The 16758-nt window shown below is 38.0% G+C and overlaps 1 protein-coding gene across 3 annotated transcripts; it reads left to right on the forward strand.

The window, feature by feature from the left end:
• Positions 1 to 5191: 5191 nt before the first annotated feature.
• On the forward strand, positions 5192 to 9858 carry Armcx3 (armadillo repeat containing X-linked 3). Of its 3 annotated transcripts, XM_013153723.3 has the most exons (5): positions 5211 to 5369; positions 5910 to 5989; positions 6293 to 6353; positions 6596 to 6662; positions 6927 to 9858. In XM_013153723.3, the coding sequence occupies exon 5, from the start codon at positions 7070 to 7072 to the stop codon at positions 8204 to 8206; it is 1137 nt and encodes a 378-aa protein (XP_013009177.1). In that variant the 5' UTR covers positions 5211 to 5369; positions 5910 to 5989; positions 6293 to 6353; positions 6596 to 6662; positions 6927 to 7069; the 3' UTR covers positions 8207 to 9858. The 3 variants fall into 3 exon arrangements, with proteins under 3 accessions (XP_005004209.1, XP_013009177.1, XP_005004210.1); XM_005004152.4 differs by lacking the exon at positions 5910 to 5989 and having other exon boundaries at positions 5192 to 5369; XM_005004153.4 differs by lacking the exons at positions 5211 to 5369; positions 5910 to 5989 and adding an exon at positions 5402 to 5523.
• Positions 9859 to 16758: the final 6900 nt, after the last annotated feature.

Below are 16758 nucleotides of genomic sequence, written 5' to 3' on the forward strand. Positions count from 1 at the left end.
GGGTCAGATCTGCCCTCCCTCCCAATTTCCACTCCCCGAAGCTGAGTGGCAGGCTCCGTCATGCCCTCTACCTCCCCCACTTTCACTGCGCCCAGTCAGTCTTTTCCTCTGTGAGAACACCAGAAACCAGAGGTGACCGTATCTCTCTGGTGTTGAATTTGACTTTCTGTAATTAGAGGAACGGCTAGCATCTTTTCCTTGGTTTACCGTGCAGTTACACTTCTTAGAGAATTGTCTTATCCTTTCCTTGGCTTTGAAACTCCTGCACCTTCTTCCTTAATTTCTACCCATGTTCCATTTTCAGTCTCTGCACCAAATTTGGGGAGAGGGAGCAGAAAAGGAAGACTGGGTAGTAGGGAGATTTTTACTAACATTTTTGATCCATTAAGGTTCTGTTTCTTCCCAACGTTTTTACAGATTCAAGTTACATGCACTATTTTGTAATCATAAAATACAAGATAAAAAAAAAACTATTTTCACTTGGAGAAAAAAGGAATTATCAGTCTTATTTTCTGATTAATAAGAATGCCTCACCGGCTTGGCAAACTTAATCTGTACCACACTGAAAATTCTTTTCTCTAAATAACAGGTTTAAAAGAGCATATTAAAGTTTAAAAACTATCTTTATAAACAAAACCAGTGAATTCTCAATGTGATTTACAAATTGACAGATAAATTAATTTTCATGAGGTCAGTATTCTAATGGAGACTATTTTAGATGAATAAAAGACCACTGTCCCTTTCTTCCTTCTGGCTGAACTCATAATATTAACTGTTACTCAACTGAGATTTTGTGGAAGGCTGCTGGATGGCTTTCATTCTGCCTTCAAAGGAAGGATTTCTTGTAGACCCTATCTTCAGATGAATCTTACAACTTCAGATGAACTTTACAAATTACTAGCTTCACATACTAGTCTGCCTTTCATTTAAGCACTTTATTTTAAAATCTGTTCTCAAGTTTCACGATGTAACCTGTAAATCATGTAGAAATTAGAGAATTCCCTGTTAATGGGGAGAATCTTTTATTCGTGGTATTGGTAAGATCTCCTCAGTATCTGCCATTCCTGTGTTATCTGTTACCATAGAAATGAACAGTGTTTACATTCTCCAGTGGTAGTGGCAATGAGGGTCTGTGGATGACTGTGAGTTGCTGCAATGTCCTTGGATGTCCTTACCACTTTCCCCTCACAAGAGGGAGGAGGAGGTATAGGATCTCAAGCAATCAAGTCCCTCAGAATCATTTTCCCAGAACTCAGGGATAAGCATGCAGAGGTTAGCCCCCGGACACCCACTTGTACTGGCTTGGGAGTCATACTCTAAATATAGACTGTTCAGGCAGCCTCTTTCTTAGAATGCTGAAATATGACACTTAGGCAGGCTGGAGGCTCTGCCAGGGGCCCAGTGGAGGAGGCCCTCACTGGAGGGGAGCCAGAGAGCCCTTAATGTCTTGCTAGTAAATATTAAAGTGAAGAAGTGTTGCAACTTTCAAGTTTTCCCAAAGTTTCTAGTCCAAACTCATCCAATAACATACTCCACCTCTCTAAATCTCTTCCTCATTGTTCTTCCTATTATTCCCTTTTACTGTTCTTTTCTTGATACTTTACATACTTCTCTCAGACAAATGCATTGCATGTCTGATGCCTTACTAATGGAATACTTAGGTTCAACTGTTAATCATTTAGTTTTGGCACCTGGTGTTTATGTAAGTGACTTTTTTGTATGAACATATATACTGAATCAAAGAATATGTAAAGCTTAACAAAGACAAATGCTTTGGTGTCCTACACAATATAGACTGATATTTGCAAAATTTAGCCAAACCTTAAAGACAACATATTCCTGCCTCTCCTTGCCAGAGAAAAGTATTCCCTCCTTTCATATATCCTGCAATCATCTGGTTTGTAATTCAGTATCTATGAGTCCTCCTGGTTTGAATCCAATTTTCCTAAATTTGTTAGTCATGATAACCTTTTTAGTTCTTTTACCTCTTTATCACTCTGATCGTCAATTCTTTTTTTTTTTTTTGTCTTTTTCATTTTTATTGGTACCAGGGATCAAACTCATGACCGCCTGCTTGCAAGGCAGGTGCTTATGCCGCTGAACTAAATCCCCAGCCCCCAATTTTTTTTTTCCTTTTCCCTTTTTTTTTTAATCGGTACCGGGGATCGAACTCACCACCGCCTGCTTGCAAGGCAGGAGCTTATGCCGCTGAGCTAAATCCCCAGTCCCTGATCCTCAATTCTTATGAAGGAACTTGGAATCTAACATTTAAAAACTACTTTGCTCCACTTTTACATTCACCAACAACTATGTATTTAAAGACATGTCATATGCTTGACATACCATCTGAAAGGAAAATGCTTAAATAAATCCTCAGACAAGCCTGTTAAAAGTTCTTGAGGCTGGGGGCTGGGGATTTAGCTCAGTGGCATAAGCGCCTGCCTTGCAAGCAGGCAGTCCTGAGTTTAATCCCTGGTGCCGATAAAAGACAAAAAAAAAAAAAAAAAAAGTTCTTGAGGCTGCTAAATACTGCAAAGCCACTGCTAAATGAAACCTTTGGCTTAAATCGATTTGTGGGGACATTGGATTTGTGACTTACAAAGTACCTGAAAATAGTGAATAGTAACACTAATAGAATTGTGAAGAGCGACAAAAATAAATTACAGAAGGTTTTTTTATCTTGAAAAGTTAAGTTACTTATTGTATTGCATTATTTGTTTTTGTAAGGTTTTCAGATTGCAAGCAACAGAACCAAACCTGGTTAAGAAGAGGGTATGCTGAAGATCAGGGTCAGCTGTCTAGGAGAAACTGAAAGAATCTCTTTCAGGATGCCATAAGTCTACTGATTGTCAATATTTTAACTCTCTGATCAAGATGCATATTTTAGTAAGAGAAGCTTTGGTATGGTTTGGGCAGTATCCACCCTTTGCCTAAAGAAACACAGATACAGAAATTATAAAATGCACTACCTTTCTTTTCCCAGAGAGATGTAAATAGTTTCAGATATTGTTGATCTGTAGAGGCCCTTTAAGTTATTAACTCTGTCTAGCTGTGACTGACATGCTGGGGACATATGTGCTACAGCACACGTTAGCTCCGTTTTCCTTATTAACTGAACGTTAGAAAAAGATGTGAAAAAGCAATGCATAAGGTTGCCCTTTGAATCAAAAACCATCCGGCTTCCCCAGTAGAACACCACAAGGTTGCATCTACTGTTCAGAGTTTCTTTTCCAGCATTGAATGGTCCAGCCCTGACTTTAAAAAGTGCTTTTTATTCAGTCATGTTTGTAATATGTAATGATTACATTCATTGTGGAGATTTGATTTATGCACATGGCAGATTTTTAATTTTTTTTACCTACTTTTCCTTTCCACTTCCCTTCTAGCCCTGATTTTTTTGTATACAACAAGAGCAGATGTTATTATTATTATAGGGACATGTAAATCTAGAACAGAATGCTTAAACCCATGTGTGTGTGTATATTGTTTCTCTGTTAGATGACAAGAAAAGTTAAGTTTTAACAAATTTTTATTTCAATATCAGAATAATTTACCCTGAGAAATACAACTGTTAGGTGTATTAGAGGTTTTGGTCATTCTTTCCTGCTCATTTTCTTCCTATAGGCAAGATACTATTTAGCAAACTGTAACCTCAGAAAGCTGCTTGGTGAACCTACAATCAGGGCAATAGCATTCATGCCCCTTGAAAAGTGGCCTTTAGCTGTGGAAGCTTGAATAACTCTCACACATGATGGCAGTGATTCTGCACAGGAAAGCTAAAATACTGGATTCATCTTAGGCAGTATCTTCCTTTCCTTCACATAGAGATTGAATGGCAACTACCAATACTTTCTCAACTCTTCGAAACACAGAATCAAAAGTTGATTGGTTTCTGTTTGCTAAATTTCAATTATGTTTCAGTACTGCCTCCCAGAAGTTAAATCCGTATGAATTTTTTTGCGACTTGTCTCTTCTCAAACTCCCAGGTCTCTGAATTTACTTATGTATTATCTGTGGATTTAAAAATTTGTATTCAGATAACAGCCTTACATCCAAACGATTAGGAAATAACTAATACAAAGATCCCATGTTCTGGAAAGCTATAGGACTTTTTTGTGTTTTGTTATTTGTTTTTGTACTGTATATTAGTTAATGCTCTTTGATTTTAAATAACTGAAACCAGAATTGGCTAACTGAAATAATTATTCCTTTCCTATATTAAAAGATGTTTCAAGTGAATTACTGAGCTCATAAATCAGTGGAATGGTTTCACACTAATTGCTAGATACTAAGTTCAGGCAACTTTGTGTTGTTCTCTGTGTTTCTTTAATACATATTTCATTTACAGTTATTCAGTATTTGTACTCATGTCTTTCATAATTTTTTGGTGTATCACTCACTTGGTCAGTGTACGTGCATTTTTATTTTGCAGATAACAACTATACACATGTGATTTCTATTCAATCTTTTGTTACTGGCTCCTGAAGGTTGATTTCCTGCTCCTTGTTAAGAATCTGTCCCTCTCTCATATTCAGAAGACCAACGTAGCCTGAAGATTTACCTATTCTCAGACACACTGATGAGCTCTTTCAGGGTTTGTTATGTGCTAGGCCCCGAAAGACATTAAGATTGGTTTTAGTGAAGTAGCCAGTACTCTCCTCTAAGTGAGAAAAGTGGGACTTTTAGAAGCTATCATCCAACATACTCTCCCACCTCCACTCTTTTGTGTTTCCAGAAACGAAAATGGCTTTATACAATGGCTAAATACAATAAATTTTTCCTCATTAAAAAAAATGCAGGCTAGGTGTGGAAGAAGGTAGTGCAAAAAGACAAAGTATTAAAGTGAAAACACATTCACTTTAGGTTTTCCTTTCCGACTTCTTGTTCATTTCAGATCTAGGACTGGATTTCAGGGGAAACACAGACATTAATAACTGAGGAGGAGTGGTGTAGGGAGAGGCTGATATCCCAGGAGTCTAGGAAAGGAAAAGTCAGTTTTTCACAAAAGTGCAAGTGGCCAGTGGCCCCTGGGGAAGATACTATCCCTTTCTGGTAATCAGAGGAAGGGAAACACAACTACAAGGAGACGGGATTAACCACGAAGAATGAATAACAAGGCCCAGCTTGGGGAAGGGAAGGGAGCGGGGCGGGCCCTCTTCTGCCGCACTGCTAGTGGGAGGGGAAATTGGGGACCCGAGTTGGTGGATGACGTAGATCTCACGTGACAAAGAGCTGACGTGTGCAGAAGTCCTTCTTGTCCTGATCGTTTTTCCCATTTGAGTACCAGCTCCCAATTGCCCAGAGGGTAGGTGGGCTTGTCGCAGAAGGAAGAAGGAGGAGGAGAAGGAAATTGGCCCGGATCCCTGCAGGTCAGTGCCTGGGAGATTCCACAAAGTGGGGGTGGCGGAGGGTGTTGGGCGGAGACCGTCGCGGGTCCTGAGGCGCCTCTGTCGACTCTTCCACTCGCTGCCCTCTTTCCAAGACGTTTGTCCCTCCTGCAGCCCCTTTCAAAGCTGTGGAACGGTGAGCAGGGAGATGTGTGGGGAGGAGTCCAGAAATACAGAGTTGGAAATCTTCTGGAAACCAAGGCCCTGAATCTGGAAAAGGGAAATGTGGCCTGGCTGTTGTCTCCCAGTCTGCTAGTGCACTCCCGGAGGAGAAAGGCTGGACAAGGGGGCGGGGATGGTGGGGTGCAATGCGATGTGTCTACAGAACTCCAGAGGGTAACAGAGTAACGGAGGTGGGAAACCTTTGACAACAAGGCCTCTAAATTAGGAAAGAGTTTTGATCTCCCGGGACTGGTCACCAAACACTCAGTAGTGTATCGCCTGTTTTTTGTCTTTTCAACCATGGCTCCGTGGCTGGCGGGGCGGGGTGGGGGGTGGTCCAACCCTCTCCCGGGTGGCCAGTCTTTCTGTAGGTTGCAGCACAACTCCAGGCAAGAGAAGAGGAAGGAAATTGACTCTTATCGGTGAAGGTTGATTTGAGGGTAAGATCATGTGTGGACACTAGCAGAGGGGAGTGTGGAGACAGGAGAAAACTAGAGAAGGTAATCTAGTTCAGGTCTGAGTTTGTGTTTCTTACACTCCTCGGACTGTGGCGAAATGGCGTGTAGTGTGTGTTTACGTGTGTGTGTGTGTGTGTGTGTGTGTGCGTGCGCGTGTATGTGTGTGTCTCACGCTCAGGAGGGAAGAGGGGGAAATGACAGCAGGGAAGCCTATCAGATAGTTTGTTCGTTATCCGTTCCTCAGCAGCACTTAGTCCCCCATGTTTTCTATCTGTCATCCTGCAGGTCTTCTGTGGCAGGTGGCACTGTCTGAAGCGAGGGAGCAAGTTTCCCAGGATCTTTGGAGGTCAGTGTGGGCATGAGGGCTGTCTGGAATGGGGGAGGGGCTGGAAATCAGCCACGGTTTGGATAGATTCAGGGGTTCCTATTTTATTTTCCTTGCATCCTCCATTTCAGACTAGGACATGTACACATTTTAGATGGCATAGTGTTGCTAAAAAAGAAAAATCTAACAGCTTGAATTCAGGAATGCAGCAAATGCGCAATCCATCAAGACCTTGGTTCTCACTGACTCTGGTCTTTCTGCAGATCCGAAAGATTGTTGGGCGTGGCACATCTCGGAGAAGAGAAGAGGCAAAGTGCCTGTCTTAAGGAGGTTAGTGCAAAGGTGCTACTCCCTAGAGACATCAGAGATTGTGATGACTGAGGCTACTGCAGAATCTGTAGACTCCATTATCATTATAATTAGGGTAGAGGTGGGATGGGAGGTAGGGAGAGAGTGAAATGAGGGGGACTTTTTGTCAACAATCTGCATCTTACCCGAATTCAATTACTATTTTCCTGTCCCTCTGTGCAACTCTGCATAGGGCAACACAAAGAGAAGAGAAATTCAAACCATATTTCCTTCCTCCACTTCTAGATCCACCTCCAGATTCAGCTGTTGTGACCAGGAAGTGACTAAAGATCAACTTCTACAGTCCTGCACCCAGGCCCACTGCGCTCTTCCCGCATCCTGAGTGACTACTGTCTTCCTTGGTCCCTGCTCTTGTCAGGGACGATTGCATGGGCTACGTTAGGAAAGTAGGCTGGGTGACTGCAGGCCTAGTGATTGGGGCTGGTGCCTGCTACTGCATTTATAGACTGACTAGAGGAAGAAAACAGAACAAGGAGAAAATGGCTGAGGGTGGAACCGGGGATGTGGATGATGCTGGGGACTGTACTGGAGCCAGGTATGACTGGTCTGATGATGATGATGACAGTAATGATAGCAAGAGTATAGTATGGTATCCACCTTGGGCCCGGATTGGAACGGAGGCAGGAACCAGAGCTAGAGCCAGGGCAAGGGCCAGGGCTACCAGGGCACGCCGGGCTGTCCAGAAACGGGCTTCTCCTAATTCAGATGATACTATTTTGTCCCCTCAAGAACTACAGAAAGTTCTTTGTTTGGTTGAGATGTCTGAAAAGCCTTATATTCTTGAAGCAGCTTTAATTGCTCTGGGCAACAATGCTGCTTATGCATTTAACCGAGATATTATTCGTGATCTGGGTGGTCTCCCAATTGTTGCAAAGATTCTCAATACCCGGGATCCCATTGTTAAGGAAAAGGCTTTAATTGTCCTAAATAACCTGAGTGTGAATGCTGAAAATCAGCGCAGGCTTAAGATATACATGAATCAAGTGTGTGATGACACAATCACTTCTCGCTTGAACTCATCTGTGCAGCTGGCTGGACTAAGATTGCTTACAAATATGACTGTTACTAATGAGTATCAGCACATGCTTGCTAATTCCATTTCAGACTTTTTCCGCTTATTTTCAGCTGGAAATGAAGAAACTAAACTTCAGGTTTTGAAACTCCTTTTGAATTTGGCCGAAAATCCAGCTATGACTAGAGAGCTGCTCAGGGCCCAAGTACCATCTTCACTAGGTTCCCTCTTTAATAAGAAGGAGAACAAAGAGGTTATTCTTAAACTTTTGATTGTTTTTGAAAATCTAAATGACAATTTTAAATGGGAAGAAAATGAACCTACTCTGAATCAATTTGGTGAAGGCTCGCTCTTTTTCTTTTTAAAAGAATTTCAAGTGTATGCTGATAAGGTTCTGGGAATAGAAAGTCACCATGATTTTTTGGTAAAAGTAAAAGTTGGAAAATTCATGTCCAAACTGTCTGAGCATATGTTCCCAAAGATCCAGGAATAATTTCTTGACTTCGTAGTTTAGAAGCAATATGTACTATAAAGTATTCTTTTTCCCAACCTTGTTTATATGGTGGAGGAATCCTTTTAGCTGCCAGTTTTGAGTAATAAATGTCATATTGTATTATCAATGCTGATATTTAACCAGGTTGATTTTCGGGTTTAAGCTGGATGAATATCATTACTTGTTTTGAAAACATGTTTTTTGCTTTTTATCTTGCTGCCTAGATTAAAATATTCTTACTATTTCCTCTGCATAGGTGACAGTGAACCAATTAGTCCTAAGTAAACTTTGTTATTTGCATTGATTTTATTTGTGTATCATCAATAAACTTGTGTGTTGATGTTGGAAAGAAAAAAAAAGAGGGGAGAAAGAAATCATCCTTGTCCTTTGGTTTATAATCTAGTTGGAAAGATAAGGAACATACAAACCAAAAGATAATCAACAATATCTGGAGCATACACTCATTTTCAGATGTGTGCTCTCAGACCACAGAAGAGGCAAAGGTCTCTGCAGAATAGGAAAGTTAGCTAAAGCTTCACAGAACAAACAGCCATTGAAAGTGAGCCCAGAGTAGAGTGAGAAGGTTAAGGCAGTCTCTGAGAGGGGGAAATGGTGAGAGAAACCTATTGATGTATGAACCTTTTTCCTATGACAGCAGAACAGTCTGCATAGAGTGGAGAGCGAGTAGAATAGGAACAAATAAATTTGGGAAGCTGAATCAAGCCAGTTGTGGAAAGATACTTGAATACTATCTCATTGAACACTCAGATACATTAAATATTTTTGACTAGAAAATAGGCTTCTTAGAAAAGTCCTGCTTGCTCTTCTGCTGCATAGTATCAATTAGACTGTGGAGAAATGTACTCTCTGAAACCCTGATGGTAGCCATTTGGTCATATATATCATAAGACCTAAAATATGTAAATCTTGTGTCTTAAGAGAGTAATTAAGTAATTGGTCAAAGTTTGTATGTACAAAGCTATTTGCCTCAGCATGATGGTGCCAAAAATTAGAAACAACTAAAGTGTCTATCATACTGGATTATTTAAATAATTTAAGGGATGTTCACACATATATATGCTAATAGAAATCTATTTTGCTAGGAAAGTGTATTCATCATACATTAAGGGAAAAAGGTAAGTTTGATATAGCAGTATTTGTAATATGCTTCCATTTTGGGGGATAGGAAATCTTATTTATAATGACATTAAAAGCTCTGGAGTTACATACATAGTAACAATAGCTATCTTTGAGTAGAAGGACAATTTGTGAACTCTACCTACTTTTTATTCATCTGGGTACTTAATTATCTGTAGTGAATGTTGATTTTTAGGAAATTTTTGAAAATGAAGTATTGGAAATGAAGCAGGTAACTGATTCAAAGTGGCACTATGTGAAAAAGATAGATCAAAATGAGATGGATTGAAGTGGTGAAGGTGCAGCTTATCATGAGGATTAAGTGAGATAACATATGCGAAGTACATACAACATTTTAGCAATTATTAGCTAAGAAAAGTGAGAGCATGTAAGTATTCAGAATTCAGAGTTAATAGATTTTGGTTGACCTTTGCTGGTTGGAGCATTCTGCCGTGTTTCAGTGTCATTTAATAAATGACACTATAATAACAATAAAATTAACATTTATTGAGTGATTACTGTGTAGACTTCTGTCATTCCTGTAATGTAACTGCTAAAATAATTTATTAATGTAACAAAGTTTTCTCTCATCTAATAACAGACGCAAGGAAACAAGTTGCTTTGGGGAGCTAATTATATATATATATATATATATATATATATATATATATATATGTCTTGCTTTATATATGAGACCAGGAAAGGGTAAAATTTTCCATTTGGTTATGATCTAGTTTTATCCCCAGGATTTCATACGTCTCCATATACGTACTGCAGTGTCTACAGAACATAAAAGGACCGGAGGTTGACTGGCTTACAGTTGTTGGATATGGTCATTCTACTAAGTTATATATTTATGGACACTCATTAGATACCACTTTTAAGAGTAGGATAAAGGAAAGCAGAATGAAGATAACTCTTGAACTTAAGGTACAGAATGAGTTTTATACTTGTCCTAAAAAGGAATTTTCTTCTAGTAATAGTCACAGTGTGGTAAGCTCAGCCCTGGCTGGCATCCATCCATTCCTTTTTTCCTCTCCATTTTTCTTCTCTTTCACTCACACTTCTGTCTCTATTTCTTCTCTCTGGAAGACAGTTGGTGATAGTTGCTCTGTACTTCCATCTCTTTTGGGATGGCATGACCATTTAATTTCCAGGACACTATGTCATGTGCCAGTGAGCATTTGATACAGAATAATAATTGTCAGTACTGTGGTTATCAAGTGAACCTGGGTGTTATTAGGATGCCAAGAATGATTTGGAACCCCTTGGTCCCCTTGGAATCCCCTGACTTGAGCAGAGACTGAGGACTTAGTGTTAGCATGTGCTACTCTATGTGCCCTGCATGTACTTTTCACATCTAACATCTTTTAGTATCCAGACTAACTTGCTGGACTTTCCTTGGGACAGTCCTGGGTCATACCCAAATGTCCCAATATTTCCGTATAGGAGGTTGTTACTCTCAGTTATTTTGGAAGTACAAAATTCTAGGATTGTGTTCTGATTGTCACAGTTCAAGGGAACTGGGAGGAGGTAGTATCCTCCTATTAGAGAAGATACTAAAAACTCAGGATATCCTGCTATTTTGATTTTATTGTCATCTAACAGTTTTAGGGTCTATTTCAGTCCAAATGTGTTTTGTTTTAGGACAGGGTCTCCCTATGTAGTTCAGGCTGACCTTGAACTTACTGTGTAGCACAGGCTGGCCTCGAACTCATGGTGATCCTCCTGCCCCAGCCTCTTGAGTGCTGGGCTTACAGGTATGTGCCACCACTCTTGGCTAAAGGTAATTTTACACTGATGGATTTCAGTTTGTTAAAAATTGTCACCCAAAGCAGAATACTTCAAGTCTCCGGAAGCATTTTTTTCCCAATTCATATTTTACTTTCTTTGTTTGAAAACAGATTCCAAGTGGGTTTGGTAAATTGATGTGATTTGGGCTAATTTTATGTTTATGGCTCTCTGGTTTTGCTGAGTTTTCTTGAGTATGACTTTTAAAGTAGTGATTATAACTACTACTAATGTGATCTAGTAGAGATATAATTTGTTTTTGTTTTGTTTTGTTTTGAGCCAGGGTCTCCTGTGTTGTCTAGGCTGACCTTGAGCTCATTATGTAGCTTGAGCTGGCCTCAAACTCTCGATCCTCTTGCCTGAGCCTCATGAGTGCTGGAATTGTAAATGTGTGTCACCACACCTGGCCCTGATTCATTCATTTTACATTAATTTTGCTTCACATCCTTGTCTTTAACACAGAGCTGTCTCTGCATTACCATTGTGGGACTGTGTCCTGAGGGTGTGGTATAAGGAGGAAACAGGAGATTTACTTTTCATAATAGAATATGTCCATGCTTCACCTTCTCCACTGGAACTCCCTCATGTCTTATGTTAGGGCTTGCACAATGTGTATGTTTGAAGAGGAATGTGACAAGAGAAGGAGGTGAGAAAGGGGAAGGAAGCCCTATGGTGAGTAATTTTATCCTCACAGGTTCATGCAAATATAACTCGATCCTCCACTGGAAATGGGCTAATTGTCACTCGCTGGCCCTGTCGACCACTAACATCTTAGAAAGTGAAAAAGCTGATGTAATACAAGTGACTTTATTGGGCCTAGAGGTTCTTCATTTATGTAGCTTTTCTAAACTTGCAGAGAATATGCTATATTATCAAATGGAATATTTTCTTTTGCAATGAAAACTGGAATGACAATTTGTTACTGTAACATTACAATCATGAAGCAGGCCATAAATTGAGTATTTGCAGCTCAGAACATTTTTTCTGTGGTCAGTCTAGACCAGAAACCAAATTATCATCATTAACTTAGTGTTCAGGGAACTTAAGCTAGCATAGACAGAGGTTGGTGTCTCTAGGAGGAGAACCTGATGGGTGTTTAATTCCTTTAGCTTTGTTCATGTTTTTTTCTTTATAAATGATTGGCGAAGGTGATCAAATCTTACTTGTTTTCTCTCTTTGGTTTCTAGAGTTTTGGTTTTGCTAAGTAACCTCTGTATAGTCATATTCTTTTTAAATTTTTTAATGAACATTGTAATATTTTCATTTTAAAAATTTCTGGGGAAGAGATATAGATCAGCTGTTTAGGACCTGCCTGGCAAGTGCAAGGTCCTTAGTTTGATTCATGGTATCCCCCCAATAAAAAAATTCTGTTATATATAGTCATATGTATTACAAAGTAGACACCTACTCTATCTTCCAAGAAAGACAGTGTACTTTGAGGAAGTACTGCTTATATTCTGTTAATCGTCCATTTTTTGTGAAATCGTCTCCATAAAGAGAAATCATATTTATGCTTGCTATTTTTAAAGTGTGATACACTAAACCATCATACTACAGGTCTTATTTTATTAAAAAATAGAATTAACAATTTAGGTGGCTTCTTAGCTCCGGACTAGAAAACTTAACCTGGGGCAGAGGCTCATCAGGTGAGACTGTTGGGCTATGTATTACACAGAAATTAGTGACAAGAAAAGGGGATAGGCAGGGAAACACAGAAGGCAAACACAAGGGAGTAAGTTATCCATTTGGACATAACTTTTCAACAAAATATAACTGATTACTTTAGGTGGTATCTTCAGTAAGGACAAAAATATAATTGTATTTCTCTCTCTTCCCCCATTCTTCTCTTCCTCTTTATTTTCTGTTTGTGCTGAGGATAAAACCCAGGGCTTGCCAGATGCTAGGCAAGCACTTGGCACATCTTAGCCTTTGTCATGAGAAGGGTCTGGGCCAATGGCAGCTGTTCATCCCATGGCAGCCAGGAAGCAGTGAGACATGTGAGGTACCAGGGAGGGTGATATGTCCTCCATGTTAGCCCCCTGGTGACCCACCTCCAATCTGGCCCCACAGCAATTCAACTGCAGTGCTCCCATGATCCAGTCATTTTTTGGAAAGCTCTACCTCTGGATACATGGGGTATTTGGGGGATATTTCTAAACCATTACAAAACTCTGGAATAGCACATGCTTATTAAAAGTCAAGACAGATAAAATTCTAAACTATAAAAGTTGACCTCTTCCTACCATCTTTAAAATGTTGCCTATTACCAATCTGTTGTCATCTATTTTTACACTAAGACAAATAGATACTATGACAAACAATATGTGTTTGTCATATATATTGATCACATTAATCATAGGGAATTTGTACCAGTACATAATATATCTTAATTTTTCTTTTTTCCCATTCCCTTCCCCTTCTTTCAACCCTTTTTTCCTTCCCCTTTTAAAAAATGTTTATTTCCATTTTTCCTTCCATTCTCTATTTTAAAAACCTGTTTACTTGCTTTCTTCTCTCCTCCCTCATCCCTCGTTCTTCTTCCCATTTGAAGAAGTTTTCTGTAATTCCCAATATTTATCTTCTATTTATTATGCATACATTTTAACAGGAAATGAACTCTGTGTTCTGTTCTACAGTCTTTTGCACTTAGAGTACATCATCTGTATCTTGCTATGCATATGTTATCAAATTTGTTCATGATGTCGTATTCTGTAGATTATCCACCTTGTAAGTTAGTCATATCATTTTGCCACCTTTTTATTATTTTATTAAGTTTTTCAAGCATAGGTAAGCACTTAAAATTAACGTTTGTAAAGAATTGAAATTTTTTCTTCAAGCTTCTCAAAAATAGGTGCATGTGTGTGTGTTTCTTTTTTAATCTTCCTGATCTCTACTTTTGTGTATAATATGAAGTAAAGCTGTATTTTATTTCTTTTTGCTTCTCCCAACCTTTGAATATGTGTGTCATCTTATTCACGTTTTGGCAGGACTTTTAGTACACTATTCGTTTTAGGTTACTTACTAAATGTTATTCTTTATAAATAGAAATATTATTGCTCTGTTTGTTATCTTTGATGTTATCTTTGAGGTATAATGCATTGAGCACTGCTGGTGAAGTTTCGTTTCACAGAGTTTGTTTTATAAAACATGGAATTAATACCTATTGGGTTGTGACTTTTATTTAATCGTGCTGTGCATCTATTATGTATACATTTAAAACACCAAAAAGATAAATAAAATGCACTTCAGCCTATGAATTGCTATAATTTGTGAAACGTAGTCAACAGGAGACCAAAGTGAGTGTGATACTTCATTAAAAACAAACTTAATGTTGTCCTGTGACATACGACAATAAATGATCTAATCAATGTGTTTAAGGATTTAACATTTTGTTGGCAGCTGGGGATTTAGCTCAGTGGCTTAAGCGCCTGCCTGGCAATCGCGAGGTTGTGAGGTCGTGAGTTTGATCCCCAGTACAAAAAAAAAAAAAAAAAAAGAAAAGAAAAAGAAAAAGAAAAATTCTGTTGTCTGATCTAGTCTTTCAATTGGGATAGTTAGTTTATATTGTCAAGTGTTCCTTATTCAAAGATAAGAAACTTGTTTTATGAGACATAGAATGAGCTGTCACATCTGGAAGACTTATGAATTTAGACATTTTGGTGGACGTTTACAAGGTAAAGTAGTACTTTCAAAAAGTACTACAATGAGAGCACAGATAAATTTAAAAGTAAGATACAGATTAAATTTATAAAAAATACTTGAGTACGTATGGAGAAATTAGTATAACAAATAAAATCAAGGGGGCATTAATACTGATTTTATTGAGCTATGGTTGCAATGGATTAAATTATTGTACTGATTAATTTGATATCTCATTCAGTAATTTATGTCCCTTGAAGTAAACGAAAGAGAATAATATTAACGCACGAGCACTACCTTGTGATAATTTCTGAAATCTTGCTAGGGAGAGCTATTTTTTTCGTATTTATCTTAAGTTCTACCATTTCTTTTAATTTGTTTATTGACTTTCTACTTTTAAATAGTCCCTTGTATTTTAGAAATTACTCTCATCTTTCTAAGTTTTATATTAACTATTTTTTAATCTTATTGCAGTAGCTCCCATCTCCAAAAATACTGTGATTGTTTTCATAACTACTACTATATGATTAGGTAGTTACATTTTATAGTCATCTTTTATTACTTATTTCTAATTTTATTTTGTTAATGCAAGAGGATATGGTTATAAATGTACTCCCTTTTAGAATGCATTAAGTTTTTATACTGTCAAGGACATGATCATTTTTTGAGTTCCATAGACAGCAGGCATGTTGTTCCAGTAGACAGGCATATAATTACAACACTCAGAATGCTGAGGCAGGAAGATCTGTGTAAATCTGAGGCCAACCTGGGATAGATAGTGAATTTAAGGTCAGTGTGAACTACATACTGACACCCTGACTCACAAACAAACAAAAACATTCCATAGGCAAGAAGAATGATACACAATCTTTGTGTGTTTGTTTGGTCTTTTTGAGACAGAATTTGGCTATGTAGTTCAGGCTGGATTTGAACTCGTAGCAATCCTCCTGCCTCAGTCTCAGCTTCTCGAGTGCTGGGATTATAGTCGTGTGCCACCAAGTCCAGTGATGTACAGTTTTTTTTTTTAATAATAAAAACTTCTACATTTGGAGTTAAAAGTTTTGTTTGATTATTTAAATGTGATTATTTTTTCATCAATAGGATTAGTCAATTTTTAAACCTTGTGTAAAATTGTAATTATTTAATTATAGCAATTGTGAAAATCAGTGTTTTTTCCTGTGGCATTATACATGCATACATACATACATATATAGGTGCATATATGGCATTCTTTAATCATAATCACCCTCCCTGTTACCTTCTCTTATCTCCCATTTGTCACCTCCTGCCTTCTTCCTTTATGTGTTTAGGTTTTTTTATTTTGTAGTTCTCATGAAAAAATGCACTATATTTCTGTATCTAATTCTGTTTACTATGATAACCTCCAGTTAGAATTGGCCCAATTCTGATACAGTCATATTAAAGTTTTATAATTTTGATTTTTTTAGCTTTTGTTTTTTTTTGCTTATTTGAAATATTGTTTGGGACACACAAGATTAGAACAATTATAGATTCTTTTAAAATTGTGCCTCTTATAATTTATACATATGATTTAAACTACATTTTTAAAGCAGTTCTCTATAGCTTATGTTTAAATGCCACTTGGATTTATATGAATATTTTCAGTAATGTTTTCTTTTTTGCGTACCTATGCTTGATAGTACTTTGTCAAATGATTTGTTTTAACTTTTGTTTGTTATATTATAGGTAGATTTGTTATAAACAAAATAAAGTTTTTTTTTTTGTTTTTTTTTTTTTTTTTTTTTTTGTCTTTTTCATTTTTATCAGTACCGGGGACCGAACTCACGACCGCGCCTGCAAGGCAGGTGCTTATGCCGCTGAGCTAAATCCCCAGCCCCAGTTTTTTTTAACTCAATATCATGGTCTGTACCTTCACACTGAATGTAATAGTTAATATATTGATTTTATTCTTCCTGTTTTTATTTGCTGTTTTATTTACTACTTAGCTTCTTTTGTTGAAAATT

This window comes from Cavia porcellus, unplaced genomic scaffold (assembly GCF_034190915.1).
Source record: "Cavia porcellus strain 051 isolate PalLab524CR breed Dunkin Hartley unplaced genomic scaffold, mCavPor4.1 scaffold_3, whole genome shotgun sequence".
In the NCBI taxonomy this organism is placed as follows: Eukaryota; Metazoa; Chordata; class Mammalia; order Rodentia; family Caviidae; genus Cavia; species Cavia porcellus.

Excerpts from the sequence above, each read along its gene's own strand:
- Armcx3 (XM_005004152.4), top strand. The coding sequence starts at position 7,070 with ATGGGCTACGTTAGGAAAGTAGGCTGGGTGACTGCAGGCCTAGTGATT.